The sequence below is a fragment of the Hesperophylax consimilis genome, chromosome 3 (genome assembly GCF_061612785.1).
Source record: "Hesperophylax consimilis isolate HC1 chromosome 3, BYU_Hcon_1.0, whole genome shotgun sequence".
NCBI classification, from domain to species: Eukaryota; Metazoa; Arthropoda; class Insecta; order Trichoptera; family Limnephilidae; genus Hesperophylax; species Hesperophylax consimilis.
The window spans coordinates 42,878,732-42,897,590 of NC_142838.1; the positions used below are offsets into that span (position 1 = coordinate 42,878,732).

Sequence of the window (18,859 nt, forward strand, 5' to 3'; positions counted from 1 at the left end):
ATAGAGAGTACGTTGCGTTTCTTGTCAGAATTATGGCGACATAAGACTCTAATAATGGGGGTTTTCTCGACGCTCACATTTTAATTATTTCTGATGAAAATATTACTAAAATCTCAAATGTTTATAGAGGGATCCCAACAGATGTTATTTATATTTAAGATTAATAAAAACAGGATCTTACGTCGTTTGAAAATTTTATAAACGTTTTTCAACTATAAAATTAGTAGTAACACCAGATTTTATTTTTATAAACAATGAATTAGTAACTTACCTAGGGATCCCTCTAGAAACATTTGCAATAAGCAATAGGTTCATCAGAAATAAACCCCACGGAAAGATCGATTTTCTAGGCCTGCTAGGACAACGTCAACCGTAGGTCCGTTCATTACGCCGGGCTGCGTGCCGAATATTGTTTTGCACGACTTCATCACTTATTTTGTTCAGATTCCCACTTTATTTTGGAGATTTGCTAGGGCAAAATCAACAGCAGGTCTGACCGGGCTGTGCGTCACATATTTTTGTGGCTACTTCACTTATGTCGTTAAGATTCTGGCTTTATTTTAGGGTATTGCCTCTTCTTAATATATTGAAGTAAAACCTTGCGCAATGGAAGGCGCAAATCTTCCCAGTTCCCCAAATTCCAGTCCACGTTCAACGTTTGAATGAACTTCACACAGGCTTCAAAACTAGGTTTAAGGACGTTTTGACTATAGAAATCTAACATTGAAGAATATATGTCAAAGATAACTCTTCAGAATCAGCACTAACGAAGAACTTTAGCAGTTCTTGCCCCAGAAAGAAATTCCGGTTGCTTATCCTACTTTATGGAACTGCTTTTTTATTTTGTGTAACACCTCACAAGGGCGCACCTGTCTGCACAGTGTAAAGACAGAGGAACTTTACCGTCACCCGGTTGTTGGGCAGGCAAGGGGAGGGAATCTACTTGCGAAAAAAATAAATGATAATCACAATTGACGTCAATAGGTTTAGGCCTTAACTAACACCGGACTTGATGTTATAAATATACAAAATGTATATACGACCTCTCCTGGAATATTTTTTTTTTTTTTTTGTAATTATTTTTTATTTTTAATAATAAGTTTACATGGTACATAATTCATTTTACATCTTGTATTTTTTTTACTACTCTTCCATTGAAAGCATTTGCTTGTGTATGGAAGGGGAGTGTACATAAATGTTGTTGTTAGTTAGTACTTAAATAATTCTTTTTACATAAATGTATGTTTGCTGTAGTATTTTTGTTGATAGTAGTGATGGATAATATATTAATTTATTAAATTTAAAAAAGAAAGGAAATTATGGAAAACTAAGGATATTTGTGAGATTAATTAAATGACAGTAGTTTTTTTTTCAGAATATTTTTAAAGTGTCTCTTTTTCTTTCAAGCTTTCCAAATATGGACTCAATATTCCGAGGATATAAATCTAGTAGTGAATAGTACAGAGACGATTTACAAAAATACCAACAACTTTGAAAGACCGGCAATATGAAGATAGATAACTATGATTGCCAAAATTAAAAAATGTAAGAGAAGGGGGTGACTCAATTGAGACTTATAGTTGCCCTGGCATTCAAGAAATCTTCACCACCAACAAAAATATTTAAATTAAAAGCAACTCAATGAAGAGAAGAGAAATCAGATATGAACGCATCAGACTGCTCATTAAATAATAATACAAACAGAGATGTGCAAAATGGGTACCCAAAACCATTTGAAATGCAAAATGGAAATGGGTCAAAACTTTTCCATTTGAAAATGCAAAATGGTTTTTAGAAAAGCATTTCAAATGCAAAATACCCATTTTCAAAATGCATTGAAAATGCAAAATGGTTTCTCAGGTTAAACAATTAAAATAATTGTAGATTTTTTAAACAATTTTGTCATGTAATAATAGACATCAATGTAGAACAAACATATTACATAATGGTAAATCCAAAAACACCACGACTACAGATTATGAAACCACAAAAAAATTGCGCGGGACTAATGTTGCCAACGTAAAAACATAGAAACTGCTATCTAACATTTAATATTACAGCGTCATGGCTCCATGTTCAGTATTTTTTGTAATGGTATCACTCAATTACCAGGGCTCCTACCAGGGAGCAACGTGACAAATGTAAATTATCTCTCATAGCGAGGTTGAGGACCGACTGATATTTGGGGCTTATGAAAAAAATGAGTGGAGATAGTAGGAAGAATGTTGCAAAAAGCATTTAAAATGGAAAATGCATTGAGAAAAGCATTTAAAATGCAAAATGGTTTTTAGAAAAGCATTTAAAATGCAAAATGGAAAATACCCAATTTGCATTTCCATTTGAAATGGATTTATTTGAAATAAAGCTCATCTCTGAATACAAATTATTCAGATGGTTTGATTTATTAATCACTATTTTTTTTTTCATCCGCTGCTCATCTCACTGGCCGGGAAACGTAGTTCTACCCGTTCGGTCGATTGATGCTTAACGCCGGAAGGGTAGGTCTACCTTTTGCGCCAACCTCATTTCAATGGCAGAATAGATGGAATTATTCATTTTTTTTATATGAATATTATATACCAATCTCTTTGTAAAGGTCCCAACTAGATGTACATAATTATCGAATCGTAATGCAAGTGTTCTTTTTATATTTATCTTTGTGCCTTTCGTTTACATCGGTATTTCATCAAAAGGATAGTATATTATTTGTTATTGTAATAAATCAATTCCTGGAATGAGGGTTTTTATGACTGTGAAACCTGATTCGAATCTCTTACTCTGTTCCACACCCACTCAACTCCTATGTGCAAGCGAGCGAGATATGTCGGGAGTATTTAAAGAAAGCAGCTATGGGCAAATACCGATAGGCGGACTGTAATAAACATATTACAAGGTTAATTGAGTTGCATTTCAAATTTTATTCGATTTTCGTTTAGTACTTTTATAGCTTGGGTATACTGAGTTACTACGTAGAAATTTTTATTAAAATATTTTAATTATTTTCGAAGATATAGCGATTTAAAACAAATTCAAGAAATTTGCGCGGGACCTTTATCAGCGTAGCGCCAGCCCAAAAAATACCCGCCAGAAATGTGTTAACATGTTAAATATGTATGTCAATCTTGATGTACCTGAAAGTAAAAATCACATATCACCCTAAGGGGGTTTACTAGGGTCCCCATATATTCCAGAGCGTTTGTATTTCTTAAACTGTTTTTGCCCTTTCCAGTAACACTCATATATTACTTACAATTATTTGTATAACTACCTTTTTAACCAGGCATCAGCAATCAATCATTAAGTAAAGGATGCAAAAGCAAAATAGTAAAGGATGGTACAAAATCGAGCTTAACTTAACCCTTTCAAACCTGAGTTCTTCTTCAAGAACATGAAGAAAAATACTTGATTTTATAAAACAAATAGCTCCGTATTTTGCGTATCGCTGGAGAAAGATATTCCTCATGGCGTCTATTTTTTCTGTTAGCTTGCAATCCTCATTCCACCGACAAATACCATAAATATAAATGACACATCCTGTTTTGGCTGTTTTGCTTAAACTGGGATCCATTAATATTTTTATGTTATCTTTATATTTATGCATGTTACACAGTAAATTGTTTTTTTTCTTGTTTTTTAACTATTTGTGTGATAGGTTTTTACCTTTAAATAAAAATAAAAAGTCTTCCAGGCCTAAAAATAATAAAATTAAATTTTCAAAAAATTAAAATTAGTAACCAAAAATAAAATTGAAACACCAAAAATAAAATTGAAACACCAAAAATATTCAAGTAATTATTTAAGGTGTTATAAATCACACACTTTGGTCTACGAGTGTCGACAAAAGTGCGATGCTGAAAGGGTTAAATACATATTATTATTGTAGCCCTTTCCAATAAAATGCACTTTTTAATGTTGCACTTACTGCTTGTTCGCAAACAAAGTAATCGGGATTTTGGGTAGGTTGGAGAGAGTAATATTTCATAAGACTGAATGAATGAGTGAATAATATTTTTTTAATGCATATCGATTACTGAATAGTTTTTCTAGAATCACCTAAATTATAGGGTGTGATATAAAAAAAACAACATAGATATTGCACAAAACTCTCGTCTGGGGGATGTGTATTACCCCCTCCGGTGCGGGAGGGTTAATGTGAAAACTGAATGTTTGATAAATTAATAAAATGGACTTGAATATATAGAAATTCATAAGTGATTTGCGATAAAAACATACTTGATCAAATCACTACACAAAATCTTAAAAAAAATACAAAAATAAATATTTCATTTTTTCCAATTCGAAGCAAGGCCCCGGGGCAACAGATAATAATTGTCCCCCTCCCACCTGTATTATGATTTATTAGTATAAGTTTTATGGATGTTTTTTTTTAGATCTTGTAAAGAGAACTCACTTTCGTGTTTTCAGTAACAACATTTGTTTGTTTTTCCATCTAAAACAGAACCTATTCAAAATTTCATTCATAGCGCGTACAAAGAAAATGGCGCAAGTGAAATAAGGTCTAAGGTCAAACTGCTTACAAGAGAAACTAATACAAAACGCCATAAAATACTAAGTCAAAGACCCAACTGTTGGATGTTTGACTTTTCATGTATTTTCATATGACCTTTGAGTGTGCACTTTTGTGTAAACGTCCTTTGGCATACGGTGCACTTAAACTGTTTATCATTATTATGTATTTTCATATGAAGGCTGAGGGTGTCCTTTCGTCCGTAGTTCTTTAAACAGAGGGCACATTGAAACTTTTTTTCTTTTGTATGCTTAATCATATGCTTTTGCATTTCTCTTCTACAAAAAAAAAATTTTCCACATTCGGGGCATGGCGTGTTCCTCTCTTGAAGATGGAATCTCCTCACGTGGGTGGCTAGAGCCCCGGAATAGCGGAAAGCCTTTGGGCAAACTTTGCATTTATACTTCAGAACTTCCACTTGATGCACCTTAGCCAAGTGGTAGAGGCGGGTGTTATAAGATGGGAATTTCTCTGGACAATTCTGACAAGGGTAGATGAAGTTATCTCCAGTGTGCTTCTGAACATGTCGGATGATGCTGTACTTTTTCATGACTTTATTGCATATATGACAAGCCACCGTCTTGGGATTATGCGAGCGTAGGTGTGAGTGCAAAAGTTTGACGCTGAGTGCAAACTTTCCACAAATGTGACAAACTAAATTTGGGTAATGTTCCGGCATATGTTTAACTAGATTTGCATTAGTTGTAAAAGTTTCGTTACAAATTTTACAAGAGACATCTGTCTTGTCTATTTTGTAAGGAATGGACTTGGCGTATCTCTTGGTTTCATAGCGACGTCTACATTCTCCGAGTTCTTCTTTGGACCTTTTTCTTCCAGCAGGTCGGACTCCACTCTTAGTTTTTATTATTACATTATCAATAGAATTTTCTTCATTAGAAGGTCCAACATCCACCTTGGTAAGAATAGGAGGCTTTATAATTTTTCTAATTCTTTCTTTTCTAATTTTAGGTAACAAATTTTGTTTTTTTGTTGCTTTTTTTAATACATATTTAGACTCTTCACTCTCCGGGGGTTTTACCTCCATGCAAAATAGAAATTCATCTTCAGGAGAGTACTCTTGTTTAACAATATTTTCCTTTATATCATTTTCCAGCATATCTGAAATTGAGCAACACAACATTATTAACAACTAACTAACATAAAGCCGAATCTACACAGGGGTAGGCAGTAAGGATAGACAGCCACACAACTCTATGTCAGTTCACACTCCTCGCTTTTTAACATTCATATTAGCGATGAGTCGCTCAAGAGCGAGCCGCATTAAACTTATCTAAGTGTTAATTGTTATTACATGTTCAGAGACCTGAAAGGCGTCTGACATCTGGACTTGGACGCATGTACCTACACTTACTAACTACCTAGAATCTTATTTATCTCTTGTAACGAGGCAGCGTACCGGTACCAAGAGTCATACGATCATTCATACATTAGGGGCAGGGAGCTGTATTGGGGGAGCCGTACCGGAAGAACCGTATCGAGCGAGCACAGTATTTTCATTGCTCATATGCTCTAAGCTCACAGCTTTCGTACAATTGAGTCGTCGTTCAATTGAGTCGACTCTTTGAGCCGTATGAAAATATTGAGCAGGTACCGTGGCTCTTGCTCTTAACACATTTCGGCCAGGTATTTTTTGTACTGGCGCTACCCTGACTCCGGGCGAAAATAAAGTAACAGCATGAATTTCTTTAATTTGTTTTAAATCACTATATCTTCGAAAATAATTTAATCAAATTTTTTACGTAGTAACTCAGGATACCCAAGCTATAAAAGTAATAAACGAAAATTTTATATTATTTGAAATGCAACTCAATTAACCTTGTAATATGTTTATTACGGTCCACCTATCGGTATTTGCTCATACCGGCATTCTTTAAATACACCCGACATCTCTCTCTTACTTGCACAGATTCAAATCAGGTTTCACAGTCATAAAAACCCTCATTCCAGGAATTGAATTATTACAATAACAAATAATGTGCTATCCTTTTGTTGAAATACCGATGTAAACGAAAGGCACGAAAATAAATTTAAAAAACTGACTTGCATTACGATTTGATAATTATGAACATATAGTTGGGACCTTTATAAAGAGATTGGTATATAATATTCATATAAAAACATTGAATAATTCCTTCTTTTCTGTCATTGAAATGAGGCCGGCGCAAAAGGTAGAACTACCCTTCCCGCCGTTAAGCATCAATCGACCAAACGGGTAGAACTACCTTTCCCGGCCGAAGTGTGTTAATAAAATGTTTCATATCCCATATATTTTTTTATTATTTACTTATCGTCTCATACATACTCTCTGATATTCTGAGTCTTGAAATAACTCAACTCAAGTATTTGATTAATTTGACCGTGCCATGTCTTCTCTGGGCGCCCCTAACTTTTTATTTATTTATTTTATTTTTTTAAAAGAAAGACAAACATTCCCGGGTTACGAATAACCTGACAATACTTGAAAATCTTCTACTACCACCACAGTAAGCTGAAAATGTTGTTTGTGTTGTGATGAAGGACTTAGCCAGCCGAGAAATTGAACACACTACGCCCGAGTGGGACCCAAACGCGATGTCAACTCGGCCATCGACCGGTCGAAAACTTCTTATACTTACACTACTTACTACTGTCTTAAGAGTCCTTTTCTTAATCTTAATCATTACGCTTACATCAGCCTTTCATTCTTTCTGGATCTCAACATTTTTAACACAGTCATAGAAAGTTTTACCACACACAGTCCTCAGAGATCTCATTTTGACTGCATTAAGTATAGTCTACTTTCATCCTCTGCCATAGAATAAAGAATAACACAAGAAGTGCCGTTATGGGAATAATCCAAATATTTTCGTAATCGAAGCTTAAATGCAAAACAGTGTACAATGTTAGGCGAATGTAAGTGAGACAGAGTGCTGGGCTATTGGACTAAATGGAACATTCCATTCAAATTTGTTTGAAAAACACTTCTAGATTTCTTCTTTATTCCATGATCACTGCCAAATATCAGGGTTGGTATTAGCACTCCATTGTGGACAGCTAGCTTCGCTTATTTGGAAAAAAAAATTTTTTTGCCAACAGCGTTCAGTCCTCCATAATGGAATTTCCTGCACTTACACTCCTTTGGATATTAATAATATAATGGCAAATCACTTAATATAAGGGAACTCGTATGTAAAACAATATGTATGAAGAATGGGGTTCCATGATATTTCATCAAAATGAGAATTAAGCACCCCTTTAAAAATTGATATAGAGTCATTAAAGCCGGGAATACACATGCCTGTAGCTGGCACACATGCATGCAAGCTCCTTGCACATGCCAGCTACTATCATGTGTATACGCTAACTTGCATGCCTGTACCTGCCTTGCAAGTAGATTGCACAACATTTGATTTACTGGCATGCAAGTTGAGGGAGGGGACGAGGGGGGCTATGAAACCGGCATGTGTGAACGTCGCGACAGGTACGGGCATGCCAGTAGACATTACAATACAATTGGCAGTACACATTGTACTGCCAATTGCAATACGATGATATTTAATTCACTTCGAATGTTTTCCATTGCCAAAAAGCTTGAGACTACTCAGTCTCAGAGTGATTTGAGACACGTACTGTCTAGTGACTGGCATGTGTATACGTCTTGCAAATACAGGCATGCAAGGACGCAACTTGCATGCAAGTTTAACTTGCATGTGTATTCTCATTGCGCCAGTAACTTGTACATGCCATTAAAATGCATGCAAGCTACTGTTCCATTTTACAGGCATGTGTATCGCCGCCTTAAAAGTGATGAAACAAAAACTAGGTTAAATAGTTACCTATGTAACTGTCATTTTGATGATATACCCGGTCACAGAAGAATGGTTGAACATTGACATTCAAATGTTTTTCTTCTTCCTACAGTGCTTAAGTACTGTGGACATCTGGGGTCCAATATTGACTGCTTTTAAACTTTATGTGGTAAAATTTTACTTAAGACTACCACACTTTACGAAAAATTATTAAAAACAATGTTTTTTTTTCCAAACTGATAATCTAAATACCTATTTAACAAAATAGGTTCTTAATTTGGGTCTGACTAAAACAGAAAAGTCTATAAACCCATCTTATTATTGGTTATAGTTCTAGAAACGTGACAAATGACCGCCAAACTAAAGACGAACCTTGATTTGAACGAAATAACTACTAAATTGCACTATTTCCCAAAACCCATAAATTAAATACTTTACATAATATGTTTATGTAAAATACTTTATATAAATACTTTTGTAATTAAGTTATATCGAAGTGTTGTTTAAAAAAATATATGCTTATTAAGTGCGGTAGTCGTAAGTAAAATTCCTTTATATTATTTGAATTCCTGAAAACAATGAACCTGTTAATGAAGTGTCGAGCGTGGAATCTTCATCCTGTTTCTTTTTAAATTTAGATTGAACTCTATCAACTTGATTTCGAAAGTTATAGCTGTCTCTCAATTTTAGTATGCAAAGGTCGCATATAAAGTAACCAGTATATTCACCTTCCGGAATCTGAAATAATAATTATTTATAAAGTGGCGATAATTAATTAATAAATCGAATTTGATTTAATAACTGCTAGTTACAAATAACTGTATATTTACCACAGTCTTACCTTTATAGCGAAACATTTTGTTAACATCTCCGAATAAACTTCTATCCTGCCTTCAAAAATAAAATTATCCGTCATACTCTTAAGATTACTGTCCGATAGACAGCATTGACAAATAATATGACTTGATGTAGATTCATATTTGATCAAATAATCGCACATTTTGAAATATTTCTATTCTAAAACTACAGTTCGGGCACATATTTTCTTCCCCTATTTGACAGCATATTTGATAATATTATGCTATTTGTATTTGTAACGTCAAAAGTCAAAAGCATAAATATACCGCTATAAATAAACCACTCAGGCGCACTTGGGCGCACTCAGGTATATGCAGGTATAAAAAAAAACTATAGACAATATGGGCCTGGTATATGGGTTGATTTAAAGCCCGGCTTGGTTGGAATGTGGAGCTTAGCGCGGCTTGGAACATAGGGCCGGTATATCAGTCAATGCGTATCCTCGCTATGTGCTACATTCCTCGCGCAAATTTAAGCGGGCTAAATCGGCCGCTTAAGCGTTGTTAAGCCACAGAATAGTTCAATGGTTTATTTATGAGTTCCCTCTTTAGACACCGAGGAGCTAACACTAAGAATTATTTACGTACTCCAATCTCACCGAGATATACGTAAATTGCATAATTTTATCAGTATGGAATGATGGGGAATGTTAATATTATTAATTGATAATCAATCTAAAATAGACAAATAGTCTGGCAAGGTATTAAAGGTGTTAAAACCAAATATTTACTCTGGGTTCCTATACATTTTAATTTAGATTGATATTTCATATCAATTTAATTTTATTTATAAAATACTCTGTAATAGATATCACTCACGCAACGTAGAAAATCAAGTACTTTCCTCGTAAATCATTAACAATAGTGTAATATTTCTGATATCTAGGCTTCCGACCTTACGGATTATGTTCCAAGCCGCGCTATAAATCAACCGATGTACCGGGCTATAATCCGTATATAGGTCGCAATAGCGATGGGCAAAATCTATGATTTACACCAGAGGTTCCCAAAGTGGTCTATATAGACCCCCAGGGGTCGATATTGGCTTGCTGGGGGTCTATATCAGCGAACAAAAAAATTTGGGGGTCCACGAGATTCAAATGGGGGGTACATACGAGCGGACCCCCATTTACTTCAAGTCAACATTTAGGAGTTCCATAAATGACACAATACACCTAACACAAATAACACAGTTTACGTAATACTAATAATAGACTAAGAAATTACTTATTTGATATTTTTATTTTTCGTAAAGTTGTTTAATGAGGTGTATAAATAAAATTATGCGTTCCTTTTCTCGTCAGTATTAATATATTGAAGCAAAACATTGCACATCGGAAGCCGTGAATTTTTATAGATTTCCAACTTGTTTTTGAAAAACGTCCAGGGTAATAATGACGTTCAACATTTAGATGTACTTCACACAGACTTCAAAACTAAGTTTCAGGACATTTTGACTGTGGAAGTGGAATGTTGAAGAATCGGATATCATATGACAAGAAGAACTGATCGGAATAAGCGCTAACAAAGAACTTAATGGGCAGTTCTGTAGGGCCAGCTACAGAAAGAAATTCCCGCTGCTTATCCTGCTCCATTTTCATTTGGTGTCATACCTCACAAGGGTGTGCCTCTCTCTGCGCAGCGTAAAGACAGCGGAACTATACCGCCACCCGGTTGTTGGGCAGGCAAGGGAAGGGTATCTTTTTACGAAAACAATAAATGATTATCAGATGGGACGTTAATAATTTTAGGAAAATTCAATATTCGGCAGGCAGGGGGTCTACGGAAAAAATATATTTGGTCTACGGGGAAAAAAAGTTTGGGAACCTCTGATTTACACCATCAAAATATTTCGATTAATTTTCATAGACAAATCGATTCCGTCAAAAATCATCTGCAACTGAAATTCGGCTACATTATGTTTGAAAAACGGCGACATTAGGCCAAGATCCGCTGGCAACACTGCCAACAACTGTCAAATAGTTTTCTTCATCTTTTCTTGTTTTGACTTGGAGTGGCGTATTTTTGTTTCCGCTAGTAATATTTTTAGGGAACATAACTTTTTTTTTGTTATTCTGATTTTAATATTCGCAAGACGAATAGCTCTTCCGAGGCGATATTATAGGGCATTTTGAATTCATACAGCTGGTCTCGTCAATACACGTCAATATGACTTTCACTGATCTTAACTCTTCTTTTGTTGATTTCAATTTAAAAATTGAAAACAGACCCCGAATACTATGTCAGTGTTGTATCACCGATAGCAATTTACGAAACATGCAACAACCTTTTCTGTATGATGACAAGGTCGAAGTATATGCAGAAATGTTGAAGAATTGTTTTTCTATAGAGGTTTGTAATGGAACTAGTTTTGTAAATAATATGTAACCATCAATAACAAAATAAAATACCTAAACCCAATGACGTTACAATATATATAGACCTGCCGTAGACATCTCAAAGTGGCAAGCCAAAAGCAAAACAATCGTTTTGCTTTCGTTTTCGTAGTATTAGTACTAAACTGCCAGGCGTTGCCTAAGGTTGTGTGCTACCCCTAATTAAATTACCTTAAAAATGTGTGAAAATCTCCTGGTCAACATTAGTAAAAGCCAAGAAATAAGATTTCATTCGTAAATTCACATTATTTTCTTATTATAAAAAATACAATTATTTCTCGAAGCTTTACAGCACCATTATAGAATGTGAGATAGTGAATGTAGCGACACAAAGTATAAGGACAACCTAATAGCAGTAGGTCGTCTCATACAGTGTACGCGAGTAAGCGTATCTTGTTATCTCAGTCACGCTCGTGATGTAGTATTTGATGCAAATACGAAAACGCCACCTGCTGTTGTTTATTTCGTTTTTTATGCACATATTATTTGAATGTCTATCTTCGTCCTACATAAACAAAATTTGAATTAAGAATTTACTGGAAATAGGAGTGTTTTTTCGTTGCCACATTTTATGTTGAGACACGTGTCTAGATGTACTGTAACATCATTGCCTAAACCATAACCTTATTTTGTATTCAAAGCGTTAATCAATGTTTTTTCTTCATCAGGTATATAGAAATGATTATGAAGGAAGCCAATATTTTATATGTGATGAGTGTATTCATAGATTAAGGAATTGTTACTTTTTTCGAAGTCAGGTTGTAGAAGCTCAATCGCTTCTAAATACACAATGCAGGACAGACATCCAATATCAGCCATACACAGGTTAATAATAAAACTAAACATAATATTTCCTTGTACAATGAATACATCTAAAGTGAGTACAGAAATAATATGAACCATTTTTTAATTTTTTTTTTTAAGTTTCAGATGAGTTAAAATTACAAAATCAATTTGCTACGCCGACTTATAGTGTACAAAACAATAATAATGTCGAATTTTTTTCTGATCATACTTTGCCACCGATACATACACACATTATGGCTAAAGAATCTCATAAGGAAAGCAAACATTCCAGCGATTTAATTCAGTTGCCTACAGAATCAGAATATTCATTTCAAGATGGTAATCTTCTTAACTTAGCGGGAATTCAAAACACCAGCAGGTTGACCAAGGAAGAAAAACGCATCAAAGCAAGAGAAAGAGAAGCAAGACTACTTCCCTTCAAATTAAATATAACAGACTTAACTTGTGAAATTTGTAAAGAAACTTTTTCTGCGCATAAAGGATTATTATCTCACATGGCCGTACACTACCCTAACTATATTTGCGATTCGTGTGGTAAACAGTTTGTAAGAAAATCAGCTCTCAGAAGTCACATTAATCGAACACATAACACGGTAAAGATTCCCTGCAATATTTGTAATAGATTACTCAAGAAACATTACATGACCAGACATATGCGAGCACACACCAGCAACCCCGGCAACCAAGCACTCCTTCCCAACACTTGTCCATTTTGTCCAGAGAGATTCGTCTCGTTTGTCGCACGCATGAAACACATGACAACTATTCACAACACGGCTAAAGGCGAGTATAAATGTACTGTGTGCCCTCGAACATTCAAGTCTGCCAGTAGTCGATCAACACATATCCGTAAAGATCATCTCAAACAGAAAAAACATGTATGCACTATTTGCAAACACGCATTTTTTGCAAAAAGAAATTTGACGAAGCATATGGTCACGCACACTGGAGAGAAGAATTTTCAATGCACAGTTTGCCTCAAAAGTTACGCACGTGAATTTACTCTTAAGGAACATAAGAAAATTCACGACGATGTCAAGAATCATCAGTGTGGTGTTTGTCAAAAAGCATTCACTCATAAAACGACACTCAGAAATCATATGCGAACACACGATAATGTAAAATCAATGGATACAAAAAGCATTCACTCATAAAACGACCCTCAGAAATCATATGCGAACACACGATAATGTAAAATCAATGGATACAAAAAGCATTCACTCATAAAACGACACTCAGAAATCATATGCGAACACACGATAATGTAAAATCAATGGATTCAAAAAGCATTCACTCATAAAACGACACTCATAAATCATATGCGAACACACGATAATGTAAAATCAATAGATACAAAAAGCATTCACTCATAAAACGACACTCATAAATCATATGCGAACACACGATAATGTAAAATCAATGGATACAAAAAGCATTCACTCATAAAACGACACTCAGAAATCATATGCGAACACACGATAATGTAAAATCAATGGATACAAAAAGCATTCACTCGTAAAACGACACTCAGAAATCATATGCGAACACACGATAATGTAAAATCAATGGATACAAAAAGCATTCACTCATAAAACGACACTCAGAAATCATATGCGAACACACGATAATGTAAAATCAATGGATACAAAATTTAAAAAATGATATTAGGAATATGGCCAAGTATACATGAAGACGAGGAAATTATGAAGACGGTGTAAGTATAACACAAACACAATAACCTACAGTCCGCCCCGGTGTTCGGGGGTGGAATCCCTAGTGAGGACTATGAATACAAAGAATTTCTTTGTTTAAAACCACTTTACAATGAAGTAATAAAATGCTTTTAAACAAAGAACTTTTTAATTTGTATTAATGTCAAGCCACAAATTGAAGAACTTCTATTATACTATACTTATTCTTAATAATGTAATACAGATGGTATCTTAAATAAATAGTCCAAAAGTTTAAAAAACCAAGCAAAAAAATCTTCCTTATGTCATCACCGGTCACTCAGCCTCCACCCAATCCTGACTACATTACCTACTTATTTTTTTAATTTTAATGTGGTTCATTAATAAATTTTATTGTATTAATAAATTAAATATAATAAATAAATATGCAGTATTTACCCTTTATATTAATAAATATTTATAATGTAATATGAAGAATAAAATATAAATTTATAATAAAATGAGATTTTTACTTATTTATGACCATTTTATTTGACATTTCTACAGAAAAGCCGAAAATGTTAGCTGAACACAAAAAAGTTTCACTAGCGAGAGTTAAAATTAGAGGTTTATCTTAATATTTTAATACACAACTAACTAAAAAGTGTTTTTTCAAAAAATATTTGAACTTTGAACAATTTTGAAGATTGAAACTTGGAGCAAAGTTCTTACTGTAGGTAAAATCATTATCGTCGGCAATGTTTGATTGGTTAGTAGACGTATGGTCAAGTTCCCACCCAGGGTTCACTTCTCCGCTAGTGTCCTCATTACCTACTGCACAAGTAATCTTTAATTATGGTACTAGGAGGAATACTAATATTGTCATGCCTGGTCATTCTTGTAAAGCATTGGATACGGACAATGCCCAAAAATACAAATTTGACAAATAATAAAAATAATTTATTTGATTTTGGAATGTGGTGAACTTTTATGTCCTGTAGAACACATTCCCATTTTTGTTTTGGGTAGATTCCTTGCTTTCCTAATATGGATTTTTCTGAACTGAAATTTCCCTACATTTCAGAAAGGGTTTGTATAAATGAGGTATTCTCGATTGCTCAGTACTGGATTCTACACAGTATTTTCGGACTAAATAATAAATTCCAAATAATATTTTCATTTGAATATTTCGAGATTTTCACTAGAATATATGAGATTTCCCCACAATTTGACTTCTTCGTCAATATTTCACAATTTCCCTGGAGATCACATACTTATTGTACAAAACCACAACATTCCCAAAAAATGGGCACTAAAATTGACCTAAATGATTGCCTATTGCGAATGAGCCCCAAATTATTTTTTTCTATTGACATGAACCCCTTACATGTCCATATCGACCCCTGGGGATCCATATAGACCACTTTGGGAATGACTGGTCTAAAGCATTATTCGAAAAAATTTCTGCAGTGTTCTTCGATGCTGGAATCTGGAGTCAAGTGGGATTCCAAAATGAAGTCACTTCCGGTGTTGTGCATCCTGTCCCTTAATCCTGCCACCCTGGTTCTTACGAGGACTGCAAAAACAGGAACTCATCCCTCCGTTAGCATGTTGGAAGCACTACCGAAGGCTAAAAACCACACGGTAGGCGTTATACATGCTGCTGTTCTTAAAGTTGGCCAAAAGTTGGCGTGTATACAAAGGATGTACAGAGCCGGTGGATGTCATCGTAGTCTATCAGCTTGATGATGTTCCCCGAGATACTTTGTTTCTTCCACTGCTCTCAGAAGTTCACCATTCAGGAAAGCTGGTGGAATGCTTTTCAGACCCTGCCCATATCTGATGATCAACAGTGCTGTATTGTATGTATGTATGGGTTATACAGCGTGTTTGTTTCTAGTGCAAAGTCTTCTCATGTTGTTAAGAGAATTCGTAGCACCTTATTGACTTTATATTCTTTTTAGTATATCGACAAATATTTGCCATTTTTAGATCTGAAAGTTCAAAATGTTTTGATGTTTTTTCTGCATGATATTTTTGAATTGTAAACATTATCATTCATTTTTTTAAATTCTGAAAGCGACTTTAATAAATGCGACTTTTTAATTCTGGAAATACTGTACATTCAACATATATGGTAAATATTCGGAATCGCTGGCCATGGATAATATGAAATATTTTGAAATAAAACCTTCTGTTTAACCTTAATTACTATAAAAGGAAATTGACTGCAGTTGGCAAATTCTTAATTTTAGCATTTTAATTTTTAACTACGTAAAATCTTAACCTGACCTAACCTAACCTATATTAACCCAACCTAACCTATTATTAAAAATTTCCCAAATGCTGTCTATTTCCTTTAATAGTAATTAAGGTAAATCAGAAGGTTTTATTTAAAAATATTTCGTACTATCCGCGGCCAGTGATTCCGAATAATTACCATTAATATTTCTGTAATAATATTCAAAAGCTCATTGATATTAGAAATCTTGCCATCTGAACATTTATACTCAAATGTATTAAAGTTTCAAGGATATGGTAGGTAAATTTATAAAACCATTTCCCAATAAATCATGTTTAAATTGCCTTACTATACTGTTAAAGAAATCGTAATTAATATTTTATACTAATTTTTACAAGGGTTTTGATTTGAATCATATTTTAGCTTTCGTTTTTAGATAAATATCCAATATCGCTGGCTATCATACACACGCACAAAATATCTAAAAAATATTTGAAATATTTCCGTAACCACTGCACTGTAATACACAGATTATGGAAATTACACTTCGTTTCAACTTAATTACTACAAGAAACAACGATCTATGTCAGGATAGATGGATTATTATTCCATTTTTATTTAAAATTGAAAATTTACCTAATAAATTGACCTCATTTCCACCATATTTGACTTTTTTGAATGGAGTGACACTTGCGTAAGTTTTGTTTCAATCTAAATATGCATAAATTACTTAATTATTATCCAAAGTAAAAACCTTTAATAATAATAACCTCTTTTGTGCATGTAAATAGTCGTTTCTTGTGATCATTGTTGAAACAAATCTAATAAAGGCAAAAAGTGCAACGGTTAGGGAAATAATTAGGGTAAGAGGGGGCACAGTGGAACGAAAAACGTATTTCGATTTTTAGAAAAATAAACCTTTAATCAATTAGTTAAAAATCTTTTATGAAATCTTAAATAGTCTTTGATTTATCATTTCAAAACAAAAAATATGAAAAAATGTTCATAGTAAAATAATTACAGGCATTTTTCCGAGATCAGAATTTTGTTCCACTGTGCCCCAGGTCTGGGGTAGAGTGGAACACCCCTAGGGGCACAGTGGAACATACCTACACAATTATTCAGAAACTCAGGAATTATCCAGGAAATTATACATTCTTAAGATGCGTTGTGGATAGTACAAAATGTTGGCCTGTCGTTTTGTTGATTTTTGTCTTATCCGTGGCAATAATTTGAGAACTATGTCATTTTTGGACACACCTGCCATGTCAGGTTCAAGAGGAAAGTAAAATCCGTCAAACTTGCCACTTTTCCTGAGGTAGCTGATATCATATTCATCATTTTCTTTGTCACAGTCAGTTAGCAGTTGTCCAATAAAATATTTGATATGTTTCCCTCGAAATTGGACCACCACAAAATCATCTTTTTTCGGTGCCTCGTAACAGGATAGTGGGATATCCTGGTCTGTGTCTGTTGAATCATTTGATTCAGAAGAGCTCATATTTTCTTCAGAGTCATCAAAATATTCTTTGTGATTTGTTGCACTTTGTCAAGGTATTTTCTTTTCTTAGATATTTTTGCTATTTGACGTTTACTTTTAGTTTCAGCATTTCTTTCAAATTCTTCTTTAACAGGTGTATCAGTGGCGATGCAAGATTTTCCTCGTTTTCTACCTTTCCTCGTGTTCTTTCTTTCTTTAGCCTTTGGGTATCCTCTACATGCTATGGGACTTGTCAAATTTCCCTCCTCGACATGTTGCATCTGAGTTGGTGCCTTTGTGGATGGTTGTTCATGAGTCAGGTCGATTGATGGTTCTTGAACCGTGTGATTGCTTTCTCAAATGCCACTCCCAGTATTTACAATATGTTGTAAATAGTCAGTGGAACTCCGTAGTTTCTTAACATCCATGAATCTGTTGCTCCATTGTAAAATGTCATTAGGGGTCCATAGACGGAAACATCCAGCGGTTGTAGCTTTGAGCTTGTATGCGGTGGGGTCGTCAAAATAGTGACACCATTATCCTTGGCAATGTTCAATGCTTGTGGAGACAAATGACTCTCATGATTATCCAAAATCAATAAACAAGGATTTTCCTTTGATGATCCAGTGACTTTTACAAAGTGTGTTACAACATGTGGGAACAATTCGGTATTCAACCAGCCCGTGGGCTGGGCGAGGCCCAATGTACCTGCAGGAGCTTTGTTAAGCATGTGTGGCTGAAATTTCTTTCGAGGAAATACCATTGCTGGTGGCAATGCTGCTCCTGTAGCTGATACTATACAACAAGTCGTTACAAGGGTCCCTCGCTCACCACTCGTGACTCTATTTAGTTGCTTTGAGCCTTTAGCTGCTATGACTTTCTTTGGCTTCTGCACAGTAGTAGTGCCAGTTTCGTCTAAGTTGTAGACCCTTGTGCCGTCAGCAAATCCCGGGTGTCGCTTCATGACTTCTTCTAGATTATCGAAGAATGTTTTTACATTGTGTTTATTAAATGATGTCGCCCTGGAAAGACTGCAAGGCTCCGGTTTTCTCAATGTCAATTCGGGATGT

General features: G+C 34.6%; 2 protein-coding genes across 3 annotated transcripts; one reads left to right on the forward strand and one right to left on the reverse strand.

Moving 5' to 3' along the window:
* Positions 1 to 3,696: 3,696 nt before the first annotated feature.
* Positions 3,697 to 9,486, reverse strand: LOC149425545 (uncharacterized). The gene is made up of 3 exons (XM_089651167.1): positions 9,179 to 9,486; positions 8,922 to 9,075; positions 3,697 to 5,647 (listed from the first exon to the last, which is right to left on the reverse strand). The coding sequence occupies exons 1-3, from the start codon at positions 9,335 to 9,337 to the stop codon at positions 4,575 to 4,577; spliced, it is 1,386 nt and encodes a 461-aa protein (XP_089507293.1). The 5' UTR covers positions 9,338 to 9,486; the 3' UTR covers positions 3,697 to 4,574.
* Positions 9,487 to 11,192: 1,706 nt separating this feature from the next.
* Positions 11,193 to 14,557, forward strand: LOC149425546 (uncharacterized). 2 transcript variants are annotated; one of them, XM_089651168.1, is made up of 3 exons: positions 11,193 to 11,546; positions 12,259 to 12,415; positions 12,515 to 14,557. In XM_089651168.1, exons 1-3 carry the CDS (start codon positions 11,364 to 11,366, stop codon positions 13,549 to 13,551), a joined length of 1,377 nt encoding a protein of 458 aa, XP_089507294.1. In that variant the 5' UTR covers positions 11,193 to 11,363; the 3' UTR covers positions 13,552 to 14,557. The 2 variants fall into 2 exon arrangements, with proteins under 2 accessions (XP_089507294.1, XP_089507295.1); XM_089651169.1 differs by having other exon boundaries at positions 12,521 to 14,557.
* Positions 14,558 to 18,859: the final 4,302 nt, after the last annotated feature.